Source organism: Eubalaena glacialis, chromosome 7 (genome assembly GCF_028564815.1).
Source record: "Eubalaena glacialis isolate mEubGla1 chromosome 7, mEubGla1.1.hap2.+ XY, whole genome shotgun sequence".
In the NCBI taxonomy this organism is placed as follows: domain Eukaryota; kingdom Metazoa; phylum Chordata; class Mammalia; order Artiodactyla; family Balaenidae; genus Eubalaena; species Eubalaena glacialis.
Window position 1 is genome coordinate 32,408,114 of NC_083722.1, and position 22,345 is coordinate 32,430,458.

Genomic DNA, 22,345 nt, shown 5'->3' on the forward strand with positions numbered 1-22,345 from the left:
GGGTTACAGTATCAATCTTCAGTCAAATCTGTCTTCTTTTCTGGCAATAATTCCAATGTGAGGTTGGCTATGACACTCCACCTTTAGACTTCTAACTGATAGGTGAATTCAGGAATATCTCAAGTCCCAAGTCAAAGCATGATCCCTACACACACCACCCCACACAGTATAGTGTACTGTGAGAATGTGGAGATCTGAAAAAATTGAATCCTCAGTCTTCCACTTCCTAACTGTGTGAACTTAAATTATTTAACCTCTCTAAATCGGTCCCTCATCTGTGTGTGTGGGGGGGCGGGGGGGGTGGATAATACTAGAACCTTCCTTATAACAATGTGAGATTTAAGAGACACTGCCAATGAAGAATTTAACACAGTGCCTGGCATATGACATATGCTCACTATACACTAGCTATTAGGATTATTATAATGACTGGGGCTTGTATCTACCTCTAACTTGGCTATGCCTATACTAATGCCTCCCATTCCAAGGCTAACTTTCTAAAATCTGGGCAGATAGCTCAGTTCAAAAACAGAGAAATTAAGCTTCTTTGGGACTGTTCAATTCTGGCAAATAATTCTAGATATTGCACTAGAATGTGAGTTTGACTCAGCCTTCTCTGGAAAAACTCTTATTAGTTTCACAGTCAATTTAATTACTTCAAACACTTCAGACTTTTGGCCTGAGAACATGGGAAATGGAATTAAGTTTTAATTATAACAACCAATTTTTAAATAATTAAGGAACTGAAAGGGTATTAAGGGTAGCAATTATTATAGGTAATAATGATTCTGAACTGTTCCTAAAACGCAATACTAAAATCTGTTTTCATTCCACACTGAAAATTTAGCTGACTAAAGGGAACTTTTTCAGATGTTATTTACATAAAACGAATTAGAAACATGAGTTCCTAGCCCCATGAAATGCTTCCAACTCTTCCATTCCCCTTAAACAAGCTTTTCTTCTTACTTGGTGAGGTTAGGTTTTCCATGGGACTCAGGAACTTGTGCCAGTAGAAGATCTGGACATAACTTCTTAGCATCATCTGCCCACATGTTTCTAGTGACCCCAAATGCACGAGCTTCGTAACTTACTGCAATGATTCTAAGGTTAGGAAAAAAGGGGAACAGAAAAATATTACATGATCACAAGCAAAAATAACTAAAATTTAACATGATGAATAGGTTATCAACATAATAGTAGAAACTTTTTGGTCACTGATGCTACTATTCATTCTCAAACACAGCAGTTCAGAACCCTCAAAAACAGGACCTAGCATAGTGCCATGTATTCTTATAGATTAAAACAGTAGTTGAGAGTTACAACAATAACTATGACACATACCCACCACCCTTCCATGATTTGTACTGTACAACTGCACAAGGTTTATTCCTCAAATGAGGATTTTGCCGCTGTTCCACTTGAACAAAATAACAGTCCATGTCCACTAGAGTAACTACCCGGTCTTGTCCATTAGCCATTTTTCTGTAAGACAATATTTTATGGACAATTAGAAAGGATACTGAATAAAAAGTACCAAAGAAAATTATATTTCCATTCTTCCATTGTTGAATTACCATAAGCATGGGAACATGGAAACTAACAATAATGAAACAGGCATTTTCATATACTGCTGGCAGGAAAATAATAAACTGATACAACTTTAGAAAGGTAATAAATATTGAAAGCTTTAAAGAATACCCATCCCCCCAAAGAACTGAACACTTCACAAAAGAAGATATACAAATAGTCAACAGGCACATGAAAATGGCTCAGCATCATTAGTCATAGGGAAATGCAAATTAAAACCACAATGCACGTCAATGGAGGGATAAAGTCAACAGTTAATCTAGTTGATAGACAAATCTCAAATATAAGTTCAGGGAAAAGAGAAGCAGAAAATGATATATAATATCAAAGCATTCATGTGAATTTTAAAAACTTTTTATTTTGAAATACTTTTACACTTACAGAAAAGTTGCAAATATAGTAGGGTTCTCCTATACCCAGTTTCCCCTAATGCTAACATTTTATACAGCACAATTATCAAAACTAAAGAATGAACATTAGTATAATATTCACACTACAAACTTTACTTGAATTTTACCAGTTATTCCACTAATGTTCATTTTTGGTTCCAGGATCCAGCTTAGGATCCAGTCTTAGTCATCACGTCTCCTTAGTCTTCTCCAATCTGTGACACTTCATGTTTTTCATGACCTTGACACTTCTGAAGGGAACTACTCAGTTGCTTTGAGAATGTCTCTCAGTTTAGGTTTGTCTGATGTTTTCTCTTGATTAGACTGAGGTTATGCATTTTTAGCAAGAATATTATGGAAGGGTTCTGCTTTTCTCAGTGTATCACGTTGGGAGGTTCATGATGTCGCTGTGTGTTAATACTGGTGATGTTAAGCATATCATTTAGTTGAGATAGTGTTTGCTAGGTTTCTCACTGTAAAGCTACTATTTTTTCCTTTCTTAGGAGAGATACTTTGAGACTATGCAAATACCCTGTTTCTCCTCAAACTTTCAACCACTAAGCACCCATCAGTGGATCTGGCCTGTCACAATTACTTTGTGATGTTCTAAAGGTGATTTTCTACCCATTCATGTAAATTTTTGAAGACAAAAAGAAAACAATACTACATACTATTTGTAGACAGACATATATAAAGGTATGGATGCTAGACTGAAAGAACAAACCTTATACACAGTGAATACGGACTAATGTTTTCATTTAACATTGTTAGAAATCTAAAAGAAGGATTCAGTAAACTAAAGCAGTGGCTCTGCAAACTTTGCTACAGATTAGAATCACCTAGGAACCTTTAATACTATTGATTTCTGGCTTCTACCACCAGACATGTAACTTAATTGGTATGGGTGTGACCTGGCCATCATGATTTTTAAAAGCTCTCTCTAATAAGCTCTCTCTCTCTCATGATTTTTAAAAGCAGAGATTGAAAACCACTGACTTAAAGTAAATAAGATATTTGTGGAAACACAGTAATTCATGATTTAAATATGAGAGAACACAGGTTATACAGTTGAGTAAGCACTCAACTGTATTCTTTTTTTTTAAAAGTGTCAAAAATTAACATTCACCTTGAAAAAAGTGTCATGCAACTACAAAGCTGGAAGATTAGGGGAAAGAAAATGATGAATTCAAAAAATCAGAGTATTCAAGGCATTAATTCCTTACAAATTCCACTCACCTAAAACAGGCAGAACGTAATACTTTAAACATTTATAAGTTAAAACCATAACATGTCAGAAATCACTTTACCTTGAAGTGGCTTTTGTACAGTCCTGGAACAGATAACGCCAGATTAAAAACAGTAAATGCATTGTCACACACACACACCCAGGTAAGTACCATATTAGATACAAACACTAGAAGTGGAGTATGAACAGGGAGCAGTGATTTAAGTACAGCAAACATTTCCTAAATATACAAAACCAAAACGGATATTCAGATTTCAACTGTTTTAGTTTTCAGTTTATGTATTTTGCTGGAGAAAGCAAGGGTTTTTTAAAGCTGAAAAATGAAACATACTCTCTGCCAAAACCCTCCTTTGGGAATAAGGATTACACTATTTTGAAGTCATATAAATATTATATATACATATGATATACATATATATGTTTCATACATATGATATATATAGCACTTCAAATGATCAAAACTGTACAAACCTTCGGTATTTGCAATTATTCATCATTAACGATCTCGATTTACCCCAATTTTTACAAAACAAGTTTGGTGCCAATCAGGTGATAACACACCCCAGGAAAATACGTACAGGTGAAGAAGGAGGTTTAAGAGCTACCATTTTTTTTCCACAAGAAAAATCCTCTTAAGAGGCAATACCAGGGCCTTTTCTCTCTGTGAGCAAGTATTTCTATTTCATGTAATTTTGGCCCAATGTTGTCCCCAGTCACTGCTATATTATACAACCAATAGCCAAGGCAACATGAAAAGTCTAAAAACAGAGATACCGAACGGTTCTAAATTCTCTTACCAATGTGACAACACTTGGCAAAACCGCCACCAGCGGACGCCACCGATGCTGGGCTCGGTGTCCACTGGAAGGACGATGAAGTGGTCTTGAATATCCGTCCCCTTTCCGGGAACGGATCAGTCGGTTTCGAGAGAGATTTATTCCCGGCAACGAAGGAGAAAAGGACCTAGGCGCGCAGACGATCCTCGCCCTGGCAGCAGCCGGCACAGCCGGGCGGGTCCAGCCTTAGCCACCGAGATCTGCGCACAGCCTTCCCGACAATTATACAGCGCGCGCGCCGCCGAGGGCCGTTGACGCGCCTGCGCATCGCGGCCCCTAAGTCTCTCGCTCCGCCCACCAAGGAGCAACCTTCAAAAGGAAGTCGCCACTTCCGCGGGCGCATGCGTACTGGAGGGTCGGGCGCGTGCGCAGCGCTGGCTTTTTCCCGGCTGGGTCTTCTGCGGCTAACGCTCTTCCTCCCGCTCCCCACCGTCCCCCTTCAGCCCGCCGCGGCCGGGTACCAGCGTGTGGTCCCGCCAACGGAGCGGTCCGTGCCTAGTGCTTCCGGGACGTCCGTGGTGCGCGCTTGCGGCGCGTGGCACTAGACATGTCGATGGATCAAGTGAACGCGCTGTGCGAGCAGCTGGTGAAAGCGGTGACGATCATGATGGACCCCAGCTCCACCCAGCGCTACCGGCTAGAAGCCCTCAAGGTAGCTGGAGTCTGTCGCCCCGGGCCTGCTCCGAGACCCTCCCCCAGCCCCAGCCGTACCGGCGCAGCCCACGACCCTGGCCGTCTCCCGCCCACGCGGCCCCTGGACCTCGGTCCCCAACCTCTGGGGGCCCTCCCCTCGCCGCTTTCTGCGCCTCTTCCCACTCCCCGTCTTCTGTGCTCGCCGCGCCTGCCCTTCTCCCGGGACGCTCTCGTCCCTAGCTTTCTGTGGCCGTCTCATCTCACCACCACTTCCCACTGCCCTCTCCTCCCCCCTCGCCACTTCTGTTTACTCTTCTCCGTACCACGACCCCCTCCACAGCCGGCTGCACCCACTTTATTCCCTCAAACCCCACATCCCTGCATCCCCTCGCCTTCCCGTGGCGCACGTGTCCAACCCGTCCCCAACACCGGCCACATTCTTTATAGGCTCCGCTGCACTAAACGTTTCCTTGCTGACCCACTCCTGACCCGCCCTAACCGAGCTCCAGCCCCTCTAGTGCCCCTTTACTTAACACCCTTACACCTCTCCATAATCCACTTCTGTGTCTTGGGTATTTCTGGCCTAATTCTCACCCCACCCCACCCCCATGTTTTTTATTGTGTGATATTCTTAGGCTGTTTTGCGCAAAGATGAACTTCTACCACTTACTTTGCATTTTAACAAGGGTCTTTTGGTTTCCTGAAAGTAGTTTTCTTGACTGTCGGATGCTCTGCTACCGGGACTGACTCTTGTGGTGTAATTTGGGAATGCTAATACAAAACCAATGGGGATGCTAATACAATTCGAGTTTATTCCCCCATCAAGCAATGTATGTGGGCTGTGAGAAATGACCTCTAGGAAGAAATATTCGTGCCGTGCGTATTTTAAGAGCTGTAACTTCATAAAGTAGAGTGAGCATCACTTGGAGGAAACTTTACAATATATAGATGTATGCCACAGGATTTGGAATCAGAAATATTTGGGTTCTATTAGTTTGTCTTTTACTATGAAATATTAAAGATAGACACAAAAGTAGAATACTGCAATGGTCTTGTGTATACCCATCGCCTAAACTCAGCAGCTGTAAAGATTTTACCACATTTGCTTTATCCCTCCCCCCACCAAAGGTTTTTAAAGCAAATCCTAGAAATTGTCATTTTACCTGTATACTTCAGGGGTGTATCTCTAACAATTTTTTACTCATTTATGTCAAATTTATTTTTTCTAACACTAATTGGCCATTGCATGGGAAATCTGGAACTATCAAAGTGAAAGGAATGTTTATCAGTTCTTTATTCATATAATACTGATCTAGATTTTGCAGCTTAAAAATATAGCTCAGGTTGGAGTTGAAGATGAAGTTTTTTTTTTTTTAGTCTTTACTCTCTCTTGGCTCCTAAGGGAAACACTAACTTTTCTTCTTTTCAGTTTTGTGAGGAGTTTAAAGAAAAGTGCCCTATATGTGTCCCCTGTGGCTTGCGGTTGGCTGAGAAAACACAAATTGCCATCGTCAGACATTTTGGCCTTCAGATCCTGGAACACGTTGTCAAGTAAGGAGCTTTTGGACCTTACCACTCAAGTGTGTGAGAGAGCAAATCTTTATTTCTTGTATAACTCATAGAGATAATGTTTAGGTGAGTAGAAAAGAGCAATCCCCAGAGAGAAAGGAATGATTCCTGAGAGGTTATCACAGCCTCACGGGAGCTCTCATTCGGAACTTAACCTTTCTCAAGTTTCTTCATCTGTGTAAGTGCATGGTACATACTAAGCATTCTGCAAGTATTAGCTCATAGTCATTTAGCTAGCATTTATTGAGCTCCTAATATATGCCAGCAGACCTCAGAGTTTTTTTAGAATAATGCAGTGTATAGGTAAATGAATCTCTGATTAGGCAACATGCCTTTAATTTCTTTTCTTTTCTTTTTTAAGTTTGAGTGTGAATGGCAAATTCTAAGCAAGATTATATGAGAATAACTGAAAACCCTTCCTAACTTGAGTCTCCTACTCCCAGTGCCTATCAGAAGCATCAGCTTTTAAGATTTAGCGACAGTTTTTCTGGAATTGTGCTATTACTTCCCTAAGCCAGTTCAGAAAGGAAGTTAGTGTTTTCAAATTCTATTTTCTGAGAATCAGCTACATTGTTGCAGTTGTCCCAGGTATATATTTGCTTTTGGTCTGTCAATAAAATCAAGGGGAAAAGCTCATCTGTGCACAGATCCTGTGTTGATTCTAATTAATGGACTACTGCCTATGTAAAACTCTTTTTTTCTGTTAGCATTTTGGTTAAATGTGGACTGTTTCTGTCCATTCTTTGAAGGATACCAAAATCCAAAGTATAGTTTCTTAATGAAATCACCAGCATAATTTTAACACAGGAATCAAAGCTAATCTCTTCTGAAGAGAAGACTTCTAATTTGGTTCTGTTGACTTTATGCATTTTGGTGGCCAGGTTTCGGTGGAACAGCATGTCTCGATTGGAGAAGGTCTATCTGAAGAACAGTGTCATGGAGCTGATTGCAAATGTAAGGAATGGTTGGTTGGAAGACTTGTGTTTCCGAGGTAGTTTAGACAAAGTATGACTTTTCCAATGTAGCATTTGTGTAAAAATTCACTGCTTCTGCATAGGTCAAACAGCATGCTTTATATAATATTAAATGTTACCTTCAAGATAAAAAGAACCACCATCACTAGAAATCACAGTTCATCACGTTTCTCTTACTGGATTTAATTAATCCCGTATGTGTTGACTTCTGTTTTTAAAATTATGAAGACAGGGCAGAGAGATTAAACATTTTCAGCAAATGAGTAAGAGTCTTAGATTAATCAATTCTAAATTAGATTACACTTTGCTATTTGTTTCCTTTTATTCTAAAGTGAATTACTTTATGATATTAGCAATAAAAAATATGCTGAATGAGTTTGTTTCAGGTGTTAGAATATGACTTTGAACATGTTTAGAATCCATAGCCTTTTATGTTCTGTTTCACAAAGGGCATGAGCAGGGGAATTCACACCCCTTTACGTCCCCAAAGTCTAGTGTCGTTAATAGGAGAAAAAAAAATTCCCTTCAAAATTATTAACTTAGCTAGCTAAGGATTTGTATTTTATTAATTCTGGGGAAACTTGATAGAAGTCATAATTCATTAGTCTTGATATCAAACTTCAGAAGAGAGTCCCAGTAATGGTCTTTCTGTATCTTCTAATACTAGAACTATTGGTAAAATATTCAGTTGCTCCTTATTGTCCCACTTTATCAGCCTCCCAATGTGTTCCTTATTTCCATACTTTTCCACCCTGGCCCTCTTACAAAATGAAAACAATCAATATGAGAGTCTCTTCAGTTTGTAAAGGAGAAGAGCAGTTATGTCTTCCTTGCTCCATGAGACAGCCATTTTATTAGCCGATGTAACCCTCTGTTAAGCTTTAAGTGGGAGGGATGATTAGTGAGAATTCAGGACAGGTGACTCAGATATGGAGAACAGGTTTGCTTATTCTGTTTAGTTTAAAAGTAGGCCTGCTCATGAGTTTCGTACACTTTTACAGCCCAATTTTTTCCCTTGAATTCAGTCTTGCAGACCTCTTAATATCTCTTATTCTTTTTCAGGGAACACTGAACATTTTGGAAGAGGAGAACCATATTAAAGATGTTCTGTCTCGAATTGTAGTAGAAATGATCAAGCGGGAGTGGCCACAGCACTGGCCTGACATGCTAATAGAATTGGACACTCTTTCCAAACAAGGGGTATGTAGTACAGCTGTATCAAGTCAGGTTTTTGTTTTTGTTTGCTCTTCAGGGTTTTTTTGGTTGGTTGGTTTGTCTTGTCAGCAGAAAAGAGCCTTTGGTCATATTTATAATGAAAAACATATTTCGGTTTCATTTAACTACCTTCTCTCTATTGGTATAGGAAACACAGACAGAATTAGTGATGTTCATCCTTTTGCGACTGGCAGAGGATGTAGTGACCTTTCAGACGCTACCCCCTCAAAGACGAAGGGATATCCAGCAGACATTAACCCAGAACATGGAAAGAATCTTCACTTTTCTACTTAACACGCTTCAAGAAAATGTAAACAAGTACCAACAAGTGGTAAGGGATAAATACCACCTCCCTGAAGTTCTTTTTTCTAACATGAGTGGGTTTGTTTGTTTTTTAAAGTTAATCCTTTAGCAAGAAACTAGGGTGTTCAGTTTAGTAAACGGAATGGCTATTTTATAAGCAAAAAAGAAACAAAGATGACAGGAAAAACTGGAATTAATTTTCTAAGAAGCTCAATTCAATGAGTTTCCATACCTACCAGAAAAAAATAATTCCTTTTATAGTAAGAAAATTCCTAAGAAAATAGTATGAAAATGAAGGTTAATTTCTTTTTTTGTTTGTTTAATTTATTTTTAAAATTTTGGCCATGCCGCACAGCTTGTGGGATCTCAGTTCCCTGACCAAGGATTGAACCCGGGTCACGGCAGTGAAAGCACCGAATCCTAACCACTAGACCACCAAGGAACTCCCTGAAGGTTAATTCTTAATATTTGAAAACCCAGATTCCTGATAGGTCAGGATAGTATCCCTGTTAAATTTCGATGTCCCATTTAGTCTTGGTCCCTTTTGCAGTGGAAACTGTGCCAAGTTTTATTAATCTCGATTACATGATTCCTGGTATTTCTTCCTGATGAGGTTTTTCTTCTGCAGAAAAAGGCAAACCAGATACTGTCTTTCCAATCATTGTCATTTTTAGCAGAGAGCCTTTAGAAGAAGGCCGTGTGAAAGTTAATCTAGTACCGTGGTTCTCAAAAGGAGGGGCGATTTTGCCCCCCAGGTTGTCACAACTAGGGGTTGCTACTGGCCTCTAATGGGTAGAAGCCAGGCACGATGCTAAACATTCTATAATGCCCAGAACAGTCTTCCAAAATAATTTTCTGACCCAAAATGTCAATAGTATTGAGGTTTCAGAACCCTAATCTAGAATCCTCATACATGCTTATTTCACACACAAAAAATCATTAGAATTTGGGTTGCCAGGGGTTTTCTACCGCTGACATCTTCCTTAAGTCTATTTTCAGGGAAGCACTAGATACTAACACAAATGATGACAAGGTACTATTGGTGTCAGGGTAGGGAGAAACTCACAATGAATACCTAATATATGCCATATACTTTTTCTTGCTTTACATGTTATTTAATCCTCAAAACAGCCCTAAGAGTCAGAAAGTATTGTCTCCATATTATGGATGAGGAAACTGAATTTCAGAGAATAATTATTGAAGATCCCCTAATAAGTGATTATAGTGGAATTCACGCCCCATTCTTTTTACCAGAATGGACTCTTTCCCCCAAAATATCTCCCTGAGATTTTACAAAAGAAAATACCAAGTATTTGCATTTAAAAACCTATGTGTATTGAGGGTGAAAGAGGTGGTTTTCTTTTGGTTTGTTTTTTTATTTATTTATTTATTTTTGGCCGCGTTGGGTCTTCGTTGCTGCACGGGCTTTCTCTAGTTGCGGCGAGTGGGGGCTACTCTTTGTTGCGGTGCACGGGCTTCTCATTGCAGTGGCTTCTCTTGTTGCAAAGCACGGGCTCTAGGCGTGCGGACCTCAGTAGTTGTGGCTTGCGGGCTCTAGAGCACAGGCTCAGTAGTTGTGGCGCACGGGCTTAGTTGCTCCGCGGCATGTGGGATCTTCCTGGACCAGGGCTCGAACCCGTGTCCCCTGCACTAGCAGGCAGATTCTTAACCACTGTGCCACCAGGGAAGTCCAAAGAGGTATTCTTTTCATTTTCCCCTAGGAGATTTAATCCCTAAGAGACGTGAACAAATTATGAATCCTTCAATGCCCTAGAAATCTAGCCAACGTGCCAGAGCAGGGCCGATTGATGATGGTCTGACACAAGTTAGAAGTACATCCACTGGTGTTTTTCTTTAGCCTTGGTGTCCATTATCTCCATCTGTTAAACCAGGCTACCAGGACCAGAGCGCACCAAGGGACATCTCTTGTACCTGAAACTTCTCAGTTTCCTCATAGTTCCTTCTCTGCTTCCATCCCTTCACCTTCCCACCTAGGGAGTAGGCTGAATGGTAAACAAGGATGGGATGAGTAGGCTTACTCTCCCTGTCCCATCACCTGGCTCCTGTACTGGTCCCAGGGGGCAGGAGGATAGGATCCGAATGGGAATGCAGGATTTGTTGGAGGAGATGGTGAAGGCTGGCCTTGGCTGTTGTTGCCTGGATCCCTTTCCTTCTTGGGCAGCATTAGTAGATGCTGGTGAGAGGGTTCTACTCATCTCTGCCCCATTAACACCGCTCTTTGACCACTGATGGTGAGGGCTTAATACTTGTTCTTTGTTAGAAAAATTACTTTTTGAAAGTTGAGAAAAGGAATTGTAAAACAAATCCTTTATGATGCTAATGATGGTAAGTTTTCAAGTACTTCAGGAGTTGTTATTCCTGCTTGTAAAATTATAAATTGTATAATTTACTGAGCAGACATTATTTTGGTCTATTTAGCATTTAATATTTTTGTGTTTGTGGTTTTCCTACAGTTATGTCCCTACATACACGGTCATAAATGGTACTCATTTTAATTTTGTTCCTTGCTTTTTTCCATTAACATTACATCATTTCAGTATACCTTTGCCAGTTATAATTTGTCTCTATTTTAATGTAGAAAAAATGCTAATACTTTGATTTAAACTATATTTCTTTCATCACTAGCAATGTTGAGCCTGCTTCATTGTTCATCTGTTAGTTGTATTTCTTTGTAAACTGTGTGTGTTGAAACTGTCTTTGTGGATCTTAATGTTCTAGTAAATTTTGTCATATTGCTGAAACTAAAATAACCCGTCCTCCTTTGGGAGAATATCAGTTTTGTGTTCTTAGTAAAGTTGTCTTCTTTTCCAAGATTAAAAGTTGAGTATTTGAAAATCATTGTTCAAGGGCCTAGATTATGGGGCTGGAAAGTTATTACATAGCCTTTTGCTCTTTAAAAACATTTAGATCCTTATACTTCTTTTCTTTCAGAAGACAGATAATTCTCAGGAGTCAAAGGTAAGAGCTCTTGGTGGAGTTGGAAGGAGGCTTCTTTGAGGCTTTCAGGTACAGGGATGCATATACCTAGTGGAGGGTGACCTTGGCCTTGGTTTTTTTTTGTTGTTTTGCTTTTGTTTTTGGCCGTGCCGTGCGGCTTGTAGGAGCTTTAGTTCCCCGACCAGGGATCAGACCCATGCTCTCAGCAGTGAAAGCAAGAAGTCCTATCACTGGACCGCCAGGGAATTCCCTCAGCCTTGGTTTATTTGATCACTGAGCTATGGTGGAAGGGAGTTAAAATGATAATATCTGGGATTTCTTGAAGGACGTAAAATGGCCACACATGCCAATATAGTCTTACTGATGGGCATCAAGAATGCCATCATTTGATACGTGATTGTGTATCAGAAGAAAACCTTTGAGTTGCCTATCAGTAACAGTTGCATGAGTACATTTTTTTGTTTGTTTTTCTTTTTAGAATTAGAAAGTAGAAGGAGCTCGGGTGTAATCACAGCTTTCTTGTCTGTTAGTGAGGACTTAATGGCTAAAAGTTACTTCTTTTCGTGCAGGCCCAAGCAAACTGTCGAGTAGGAATTGCAGCACTGAATACTCTAGCGGGCTACATTGACTGGGTGTCCATGAGTCACATTACTGCTGAAAACTGTAAACTCCTGGAGATGCTGTGCCTGCTTCTGAACGAACAGGAACTTCAGCTGGGAGCAGCTGAGTGTCTTCTCATTGCAGTCAGCAGGAAAGTAAGTTACCACTTCAAACTGACTTTGACAGTCTCTGAGTGATGCATATGTGTGTTTAATTCCATGTTGTGGTGAAAGACATTTAAAGGTTTGGGTTTTTTTGTTTGTTTTTTTGTTTTACTTGACACCAACTTAATTACCTGCCTCCAACCTTTTGGACAACAGTTTGCCGATATCCTAGGAATCCATTGTCAGGATATATAGAGATTTGTAGGGCTACTTGGTTCTTGAAAGAGCTGTGAATCTTGGTACTTCATGCTTAAGAAACTATATAAGCGTAATGTTAAAGTTTAAAACTCACATAGTGTTATGTCAAAGAATTGTAGAAGGTGACTATACTGGCTTTATAGCTGTCTTGGCTAACAAATGGGATTGTGACTCTTTTCTCCATATGAATGTTATTTTCAGATGTAATTTATTTTGCTTTCATATCATCATTATTGCCCAACACATTTTAAAATATAAGTCTTATCCAGATTTGGATTTAAAGAGTTGAGTTTTTTTCAGTGTTCAGTTAGCCCCAGGGCTATGTGAGAAATTAGGAAGACAGTATATTTGATTATATAGGTATAGAAGTTGTTAGTACTTGGAGGTTTTTAATAACATAGTTTGTATTACCTGTGTTTCCCTAAAATCGGGTCTAGGGCAAGTTGGAAGACCGGAAGCCCTTGATGGTCTTATTTGGAGATGTTGCCATGCATTATATACTCTCCGCTGCGCAGTGAGTATCTTCTTTTCTATGTGTTTTCTAATTTCTTTGTCATTTTTGTATCTCATTTGGATGTATCTGAAGTTCCTATTTGACTCTTGGCAGTCAGTTGACTGTGTTTTTAATAGGAAAATCAGGCACTCTTAAAGGGACTGTTTCACCTTTTTGAAGATCTTATGCTGTAAATAAGTTGTGGCTGTTGACTCAGCATCCACTCACATTCACAGTTTTCCACATTCTCCCCAGACAGCTCATCTCCTTGGTTCTCTTTGTCTGCTTTTGATGATCCCTAAGCCTCCTAGTAGCCTTGGTGACTAGGCCAGAGAATGCTCTGATCTGATCAGAGTCTGTCCCAGGGCCTTCCTTGATTGCAGAACTCGAGACACTCCTCCCTCTCTCCTTGTCAAAGTAATCAATGCCTGAAGTGCTGAGGCTCTAGGAAGCAGCAGGAACAATGTGGTCAGTGTGAAATATGTGTATAAATCCTGTAAAAACATTCTATGTCCTGAAATAGTGGCTTCTGCTTATTTTCTTCTAATCGCTCTGAAAAATGTTAAAGCATTTTCTGATATGTTTTTCTTACCAGGGAGTCAGGTAGAACTGTGTATTACAGTAGTTGAAACTGTCACAGCACCCATTTTTCTTCAATACTCTTTCTTCACTTTTGGTGCCAGGGACAAATGAAAAGATGTGAGACACAGATATATTACTTAAAATTTCTTACTGTCCATTCTAACATAGCTTTTATGATGGCTCTTTCCTATGGATACTACAGGTCTGTTTTTAAGGAGTCCTGTTAATTAAACTAATAACATGTCTTTTGGGTGGCCACTGTAGTTACTGTTTCCAGGGCCCATTTCTTAGTTCCCTAGAGACTATGACATTCACACTGAGGTGTCCCATCTCCATTTGTCCTACTGTACTGGTTAGTAAAGCTATGATTCAAACTCAGACTTCAGAGCCTGTACTAGAAACCATGATGCCACGCTGTCCTTCAACATCACTAGAGCCTAGGTCTTTCTTACCCTGAGGCCCATGCTTTTTACGTTATACTGTACTGCCTCCAGAACACGCTAATATGGCTGCTGTCCACACCAGTCCTTATTAATTCTCGTTAGTGCGAATCGTCCTACATCCTTGTAGGTCAGGTCTTGCCACCAAATAATTTTTTTTTTTTAATTTAAAGGGGTATTTGCATTCTAAAATAGCACATAAGTGATTACTGATCTGAACTAAATGACTTGGAGAAATGAGATACCAAGTTATATTTTGAATACCGTCTTTAAAAAAAGGTTTTGTTTTTTTAGAGCAGATTAACGTTCACAGCAAAATTCAGGGGAAGGTACAGAGATTTCCCATATATTCCCTGCCCCCACACATGCATAGCCTCCCCCATTATAGCCATCCCCTATCAGAGTGGTACATTTGTTAGAGCTGTTGAACTTACATTGACACATCATAATCATCCAAAGGCCATAGTTTACCTTAGGGTTCACCTTGGTGTTATACATTTTATGGGTGCGTTCTCTGAGTTTCAACAAACGTGTAATAACATGTATTCATCATAATAGTATCTTACAGGTTTTTTTTCATTGCCCTAAAAATCCTCTGTGCTCTGCCTATTTATCCCTCCTCTCCCACCCAAACTCCTGGCAACCACTGATCTTTTTACTTTCTCCATAGTTTTGCCTTTTCCAGAATGTTGTATAGTTGTAATCATATAGTATGTAACCTTTTCAGATTGTTTCCTTTCACTTAGTATCATGCATTTATAGTTCCTACACGTCTTTTCATGGCTTGGTTAGCTCATTCCTTTTTACCACTGAATAATATTCTGTTGTCTGGATGTACCAAAGTTTATTTATCCATTCACTTACTGAAGGACATCTTGGTTGCTTCCAAATTTTTGCAATTAAGAATAAAGCTGCTATAAACATCCGTGTGTAGGTTTTTGTATGTTCAGCTCCTTTGGGTAATTACCAAGGAGTGTGATTACTAAATCACATGGTAAGAGTATGTTTAGTTTTGTAAGAAACTGTCAAACTGTCTTCCAAAGGGGCTGTACCATTTTGCATTCCCACCAACAATGTATGAGAGTTCCTGTTGCTCCACATCCTCACCAGCATTTGGTGTTGTCAGTGTTCTGGATTTTGGCTATTCTAATAGGTGTATAGTGCTATCTCGTTTTAATTTGCAATTCCCTGATGACATTTGATGTGGAGCTTCTTTTCATATGTTTATTTCCCATCTGTGTATCTTCTTTAGTGAGGTGTCTATTAAGGTCTTTGGCCCATTTTTTTAATCAGATTTTTTTCTTATTGAGTTTTAAGAGGTCTTGTATATTTTGGATAAGTCTTTTATCAGATGTGTCTTTTGCAAATATTTTCTCCTAGTCTGTCACTTGTCTTTTCATTCTCTTGATTATAGTCCTTTTGATTTTGTCAGTGGTATAAGGAATTACTGCATGCTTCCCTAGAGATCTAAGTCCTTCCTCAGTATCAACCAATGTCTTTTTGTGCAGTTTTTATGCATATAAGTATATGTATTGCTTTGTGGAGTCATGCTCAGAGTTTACAATATTATCCCAAAGTACTCAAGGACCGCATTACCCAAAATTAGAGTGTCTGTTGAAGGATGAGATGGCATTGAACCCTATTCCTCATCGATCTTTCAGTGTTTGGTTGGAGGTTTGGGGGTTAGTTTTGTTTTTTGATTTTTTTTTTTTAACTTTAATAATCAACTGAAATTTGAATGTTGGAGCACAGACCACATACAGCTCCATTCCATGGGACTCTCTTTGGTGCTCTTGATGTGCTGCTAATCACACTGTTTTCTCCTCTTCAGGACTGCTGACGGAGGAGGCTTGGTAGAAAAACACTATGTCTTCCTGAAGAGACTCTGTCAGGTGTTGTGTGCTCTGGGCAATCAGCTGTGTGCATTGCTGGTGAGCACTTTCTGGAGAGTTTCAGGGCCATTTGAGGAGAGGATTTAGAAAGTTATATTTGTGTAAGGGGTGACACATGCCATTGATTTTAGCCTGAGGGGGGCATTTCCCTACAGATTATTTCTTATAATTCTATAGATTAAATTATTTTAATTGAGTTTGAATGATATAGTTTTTTTTAACAAGTCAATTATTAATGTCAATAGTAAACATTCACATCTGTTATTCCATAAAGTCAATGTTGCTGCTCCTGTTCATTTTGGTACTTGTAAAACTTCAGTCTACCGAGTGCATTACCCTTTAAAGTCCTATTAGGTCATGAAACATTATGGATTTGAATAAAGAACCCTTTTCCCAAATCTAAAGGATGTATTATTAGATCATAAAAGAAAACTTTAGTCTGATTGACCTGGAATTAACTGTCTTTAGGGAAATATTTAATACTCAGTCTTACGTGTTAAAAGATAGGATATTGGTACAGACATTTGCGCTTGATGTTATGCCTTTTTGTGGTGGCTTGAATGGCTAGAGAGGATGGAACTTCAGACATAAGATGTGTACCGTCAAGTGGTTATTTAATAGGTTAGGTCACAGAGATGTGACTAGACTAGATCTGAAGAAATTACGGATTTCTGAAATGAATACTCTTGTTTACTATTTGACCACAGAATAGGTTTTAATGATGATGATTAAGGAGGTAAAGCAGCTTTCCTGTGTTTTAGCCCTTGAAATGATGCCTTCCTTAGGCCACAAGGAAGCATAAAGTCCTTTCAAACCTGAAATTTTTGAGGGTATAAGTTGTCTGTATTTGTTACTCCACTCTCTACCCTGACCTCCCCATCAACATCGTTAATGTAGTGGTCTTTTTGTCCTACAGGGTGTGGATTCTGATGTAGAAACACCAGCAAACTTTGGAAAATACCTGGAATCTTTTCTGGCTTTCACAACTCATCCAAGTCAGGTAAACTTTATGGAGGTGACTTCTCAAAATTTTAGTTAAGTGAATTAAAATCGAGCGCTATGGCCGGAAGTAATTAGCAGCTGAAGTATAAAATGTGACTCTTAAGATCCTAGGGAATAACTGTTGTAGCATTGCATTAAGAAAATTGCTGAGTCTTCTTCCTGAGCTAAGCATTGCAGTCTAGGTCAGCAGTTACCCCTCAGGTAGTGTCTTTCTGATAAGGCTCAGTCAGATATGAGGTATGTCCCAGGTGATTTACCACTAAGGACGTTTTAAATACAAAAGTCTGATTAATTGTATTATTATAAAATTAATTTTATCCAATCCAAGATTTTCCTTGTAATATCATCCTGAGGTTCCTCTGTCCTTTCTTGCATAAAACAGAAAGTGGTAGAATTCAGCTCATACTCCGGGAATTGCACCTGACCCAGTCTGTCTTATTAACGTATGGTCCATAGTGAGCAGTCATTACTGCTGTACTACAGTATGGGCAGTTTCAAAGTATTACAGGCATGTATTTCCATGGAAAAATATAGTGGATAATTGCTGAGCTAAGTAGTAGTCTTGGTATATAAAACCCAAATCCTTAAACTGAGTTTTTTCTTTTTTCCCTTTAGTTTTTGCGCTCTTCAACTCAGATGACTTGGGGAGCCCTCTTCCGGCATGAGATCCTATCCCGTGACCCTTTGCTATTAGCAATAATACCAAAATATCTTCGTGCTTCTATGACTAACTTGGTCAAGGTATGCAGTGGGAATCTAAAATGTGGAATGTCGGTGAATACACATCATAAGACTTAGATGGCATCATTGACAGCCCTGTCTTGGTCACTAAGATCCTTTCCTTGGGCATATTAGTCTTTTATTCCTCAAGAAGAAATATCTACTCTTTCATATTTTGGAGCACTTATATGCCAAGTATTGGGCGAAGTGCTAGGAAAAAGAAGTGATAGGATGAGAGCAGTGACCATGACCATACAATATGATCATTGCTTTTCAGAGGTTAAAAATAGAAAGGAGGGTGGAGTCAGGGAGATTCCAAGAGGAAGTAATGTCTGACTTTCTGAAGGCCAAGTGAGGGTTAGGAAGGTGAATGAGAAGGGGAGAATGGAAGCAGACTGCTCACTACCTCAATAGAGAGTTGCTTATGAACACTCTGAGATCTGTTCAAGGCTCTTGCAGCTGACAGATGCTTCATCTTGATTTGTAAAATCAGAGAATAGGACCCATTCAAGGGTCCCCTTATTTCCTCAAGGAATTCACCTAGCACGTTGCACACCATCTTCTAGTTCTCTGCCTACATGGTCTTCAGTACTTTTTGAATGAAACATAAAAAGTTACATGCTTATTTCCAGGGTTCAGCATTTAAGAAGACAAATTTTTTCAATTCTTTTACTTACTGCAAGCTGTATCAGCACTTTGTTTTGGGACATCTTTATACTCAAAGACCTTAAACTAATTCCAGAATTTAATTTTCCCTGAGGAACCTGGAAGAGGGTATCAAATAAAAAACGTTCTCTTTCTACCACTCCCAGGATTATTCGTGCTGGAAGCAAATTGTAGACTTAGGGGTAGACCAGAAGCAGTTATTTATCATCATATATCTCATGAAAACCCTCACCCCCTACCCCAATTATGTTTCTCTTTCCAGATGGGCTTTCCTTCTAAAACAGACAGCCCTAGCTGTGAATACTCTCGATTTGATTTTGATAGCGACGAGGACTTCAATGCTTTCTTCAACTGTGAGTGAATTGGCCTGGAATTTCTTCCAGTCTCAGAATGGCATCTAGTGTTATGAGTCATGGTGCATGACCCTTGAGGTTCTGTATTAAAGAGCCCCAAGTCTGGACAGCAGCCTGTTTAATCTCCATTTGCACATTGCAGAGAGTGCTGGGATTGTACTTATTCCACGCATTGTTTTATCTCTTACACACACACCCCCACAAACATATACACACACACACTGCCTTTGGACATTGATGTTTAGAGATAGTAACTTTAGGTAAGGCACTTTCATTTTTTTTTATATTTATATATTAGAATTAAATACCATCTTACATTGTGGGTCTTTTTTCTAAAAAAGAGAGGAAAAACCCACGATTCCTAATTCTGTTCTGGGTTTTCTGTAACTTGGTCCCCCCTCCCTTTTTTAATAACAACTTTATTGATGTAATTTATTTGTCATACAGTTCATCCATTTATGGTATATAATACAGTGGGGTTTTTTTGTATTTTCACAGTTGTACAACCACAACCAGAGTCAATGTTAGGACATTTTCATGACCCCAAGAAACCCTGTAACCATTAGCAGTCATCTCCCAATCCCCTCATCCCTCTCAGCCCTGGAAAAGCACTAATCTGCTTTCTATTTCTATCTTTCACCTATTCCGAACATTTCATATAAATGGAATCATACAGTGTGTTGTCTTTGGTAACTAACTGCCTTCTTTTTCTTAGTGTAGCGTTTTAAAAATTCATCCATGTTGTAGTATGTATCAGTACTTCATTTCTTTTTATTGCCAATAATACTTCATTGTATGGATATACCACATTTTATTCATCCATTGATAAGTTGATAAATACTTGAGTTGTTTCCACATCTTGACTATTAAGAATAATGCTATTATAACATTTGGGTACAAGTTATTTTGTTATTTTTTTTAAATAAATTTATTTACTTATTTATTTTGGCTGTGTTGGGTCTTTGTTGCTGTGCACGGGCTTTCTCTAGTTGCGGCGAGCGGGGGCTACTCTTCATTGTGGTGTGCGGGCTTCTCATTGCAGTGGCTTCTTTTGTTGTGGAGCGCAGGCTTCAGTAGTTGTGGCTCGCGGGCTGTAGAGCGCAGGCTCAGTAGTTGTGGTGCACGGGCTTAGCTGCTCTGCAGTATGTGGGATCTGCCCGGACCAGGGCTCGAACCCATGTCCCCTGCATTGGCAGGTGGATTCTTAACCACTGCGCCACCAGGGAAATCCCCCTGGGTACAAGTTTTTGAGTGGACATATGTTTCTTTGTTTTGTTTTTTATTTATTTATTTATTTATTTTGGCTGTGTTGGGTCTTCGTTTCTGTGCGAGGGCTTTCTCTAGTTGTGGCAAGCGGGGGCCACTCTTCATCGCGGTGCGTGGGCCTCTCACTATCGTGGCCTCTCTTGTTGCGGAGCACAGGCTGCAGACGCGCAGGCTCAGTAGTTGTGGCTCACGGGCCTAGTTGCTCCGCGGCGTGTGGGATCTTCCCAGACCAGGGCTCGAACCCGTGTCCCTTGCATTAGCAGGCAGATTCTCAACCACTGCGCCACCAGGGAAGCCCGGACATACGTTTTTATTTTTCTTGGGCATATGCCTAGGAAGAGAATTACTAGATCATATGGTAATTCCATGTTTAATGTTTTGAGGAACTGCCAGACCATTTTCTTCAGCAGCCGTACCATTTTACATCTGTACCAATCTGATCTCTTTTTAATTCCAACAGAAAAGGGAGACCACTTTTGATTTGCCGCTTATAGGATCTAGCTGGTATGGTGGCTTCTTAGAATTCAGTTTTGAAAATTTCTAGATTTGTTAACAAAGCTTTACTGAACATTTGTTAGATTCAGAGCATAAGTCTGCAAAACAAAATCTCTTGAATGTTTTCCTCCTGGGATGGATAAATGCATAAACATTAACTAAGTATCTGTTATATGCGGTTATTGATTCATGTCTTTCTCTTGGCAGCCTCTCGGGCCCAACAAGGAGAAGTAATGAGGTTAGCATGTCGCTTGGATCCCAAGACTAGCTTCCAGATGGCTGGGGAGTGGCTAAAGTATCAGCTCTCAACTTCTGTTGATACTGGATCCATGAACTGTAAGACTTTTTTTGTTTTTTTCTGACTGAACATTAGTGAAGTATTTCTATGTTTCAAAACTGTACATAGAAATAAACCTCTGAGCCACATTTCAAAACAGTATGCTAATAGTGTTCAAAAACAGCTTTGCTCACTGCCCAGTTCCATCCTAGAGAGTGAGCCTTTTCATTTGCACATATAGGCAGAGAAAGCAGATATAATACCAGATTTTAACTGTGTTTAAATTAGGGTAAAACCATGACCCTATCAGTTTTGCCTTCATTTTTCTTTTCTAACAGAGTCAGCAGTTGTTTATTGTTGAATTTATTACTTCACCTCAGGCAGCATCTAACAAATTACATGTCTAGACCTAACTTTTTAAAGCTTTTCAACCAAGTTCTTGCATGGCATTTCTCTTAAACTCGGAAAAAATGACTTGTTAGTCAGGCACGACAAGCAGTGCAGGGGTTTCCCGTATCGCTCAGCCCCCTCAAAGCCTTTGGGAAATGCCACTTTATGTAAAATCAAAATAACCCCCCTCTACCCAAAAGCATAAGCTAGGTAACTTCTCTGTGCTCTGTATCTTGTCTGTCATCTTATTAATGCAGGCACTGGGTGAGAGGATTGTAAGGAAAGGGTGTAAGTCACTGCTTTGGAAAAACTCCACACTATGGTCAGTTACCAAGTACACTAGTTACTTGACATTCATGGGATTTAACATTCAGTTTTATGTATTCACAGTTGACTGTAAAGGTCCCTGGTATCTAGTAACTTGAATGTTTGCAGAGGCCCAAATATGTTGTACCAAGATGAAGCTAGTAAATGTGAGCCCTGTATGGAAGCAAGAAAAGTAATTTGTAATTCGTTTTGCAGGGGCCTTGCTGTTTAAGTGACATGCTTTGATGATACTTGTGGGGTTTTTTCTTTTCTTTTTTTTTTTTTTTCATATTTTGGTCGCGCCGTGTGGCTTGCGGGATCTCAGTTCCCTGACCAGGGATCGAACCTGGGTCAAGGCAGTGACAGCACCAAATCCTAACCACTAGGCCACCAGGGAACTTGATGATACTTGTGAACTTGGAGGGTGGCACAGTTCTCTGCACAGCACCCTTGCAGTTGTCATGAGGCTACTGGATGTGAAGCAGCATTTTGTATCTTACAGCAATTCCTTGTTGGAAAGATTCTTTATGGTCTTAGATATCGTAATTATTTAGATTCCCATGGACAGATTATGAAAGGGGAGGGAGGGGGAAATTAATTAATATTTCTCAATACGCCAGGCACTGGTTTTGATGCTTACGTGTATATTCTCATTCAGTACTCAAACTGGCTTTGCAGACAAGGCTCACAAAGGTGAATTCAGACAGTTTGTTTTTAGAGGTAGAGGCAGGATAGGGATCCCTTTCTGCTTCCTTTTCTTTTCCCAGGCTGAGAAGGGTTAGATTACCTCG

General features: G+C 39.7%; 2 protein-coding genes across 7 annotated transcripts in view; one reads left to right on the top strand and one right to left on the bottom strand.

Moving 5' to 3' along the window:
- Positions 1 to 4,272, bottom strand: part of POLH (DNA polymerase eta) — a 29,857-nt gene extending 25,585 nt beyond the window's left edge. For all 3 annotated transcript variants that reach the window (XM_061195039.1, XM_061195038.1, XM_061195040.1), the window contains exons 1-3: positions 4,020 to 4,272; positions 1,342 to 1,482; positions 967 to 1,101 (exon numbers count right to left, since the gene is read on the bottom strand). In XM_061195039.1, coding sequence (XP_061051022.1) covers positions 967 to 1,101; positions 1,342 to 1,478 — 272 coding nt within the window. In that variant the 5' untranslated portion in view covers positions 1,479 to 1,482; positions 4,020 to 4,272. The remainder of the gene's footprint in view (positions 1 to 966; positions 1,102 to 1,341; positions 1,483 to 4,019) is intronic.
- A 140-nt stretch (positions 4,273 to 4,412) lies between these two features.
- The window catches only part of XPO5 (exportin 5), a 48,349-nt gene continuing 30,416 nt past the window's right edge, over positions 4,413 to 22,345 (top strand). For 3 of the 4 annotated variants that reach the window (XR_009701559.1, XM_061196152.1, XM_061196154.1), the window contains exons 1-13: positions 4,413 to 4,710; positions 6,121 to 6,242; positions 7,142 to 7,214; positions 8,297 to 8,434; positions 8,598 to 8,780; positions 11,705 to 11,731; positions 12,280 to 12,465; positions 13,110 to 13,186; positions 16,019 to 16,118; positions 16,996 to 17,079; positions 17,697 to 17,822; positions 18,730 to 18,820; positions 20,789 to 20,917. Coding sequence is in view for 3 of the 4 variants with exons in the window: in XM_061196152.1 (XP_061052135.1) it covers positions 4,606 to 4,710; positions 6,121 to 6,242; positions 7,142 to 7,214; positions 8,297 to 8,434; positions 8,598 to 8,780; positions 11,705 to 11,731; positions 12,280 to 12,465; positions 13,110 to 13,186; positions 16,019 to 16,118; positions 16,996 to 17,079; positions 17,697 to 17,822; positions 18,730 to 18,820; positions 20,789 to 20,917 (1,441 nt within the window). In the remaining variant the exon portion in view is untranslated. The remainder of the gene's footprint in view (positions 4,711 to 6,120; positions 6,243 to 7,141; positions 7,215 to 8,296; positions 8,435 to 8,597; positions 8,781 to 11,704; positions 11,732 to 12,279; positions 12,466 to 13,109; positions 13,187 to 16,018; positions 16,119 to 16,995; positions 17,080 to 17,696; positions 17,823 to 18,729; positions 18,821 to 20,788; positions 20,918 to 22,345) is intronic. The other variant, XM_061196153.1, reaches the window with a different exon arrangement.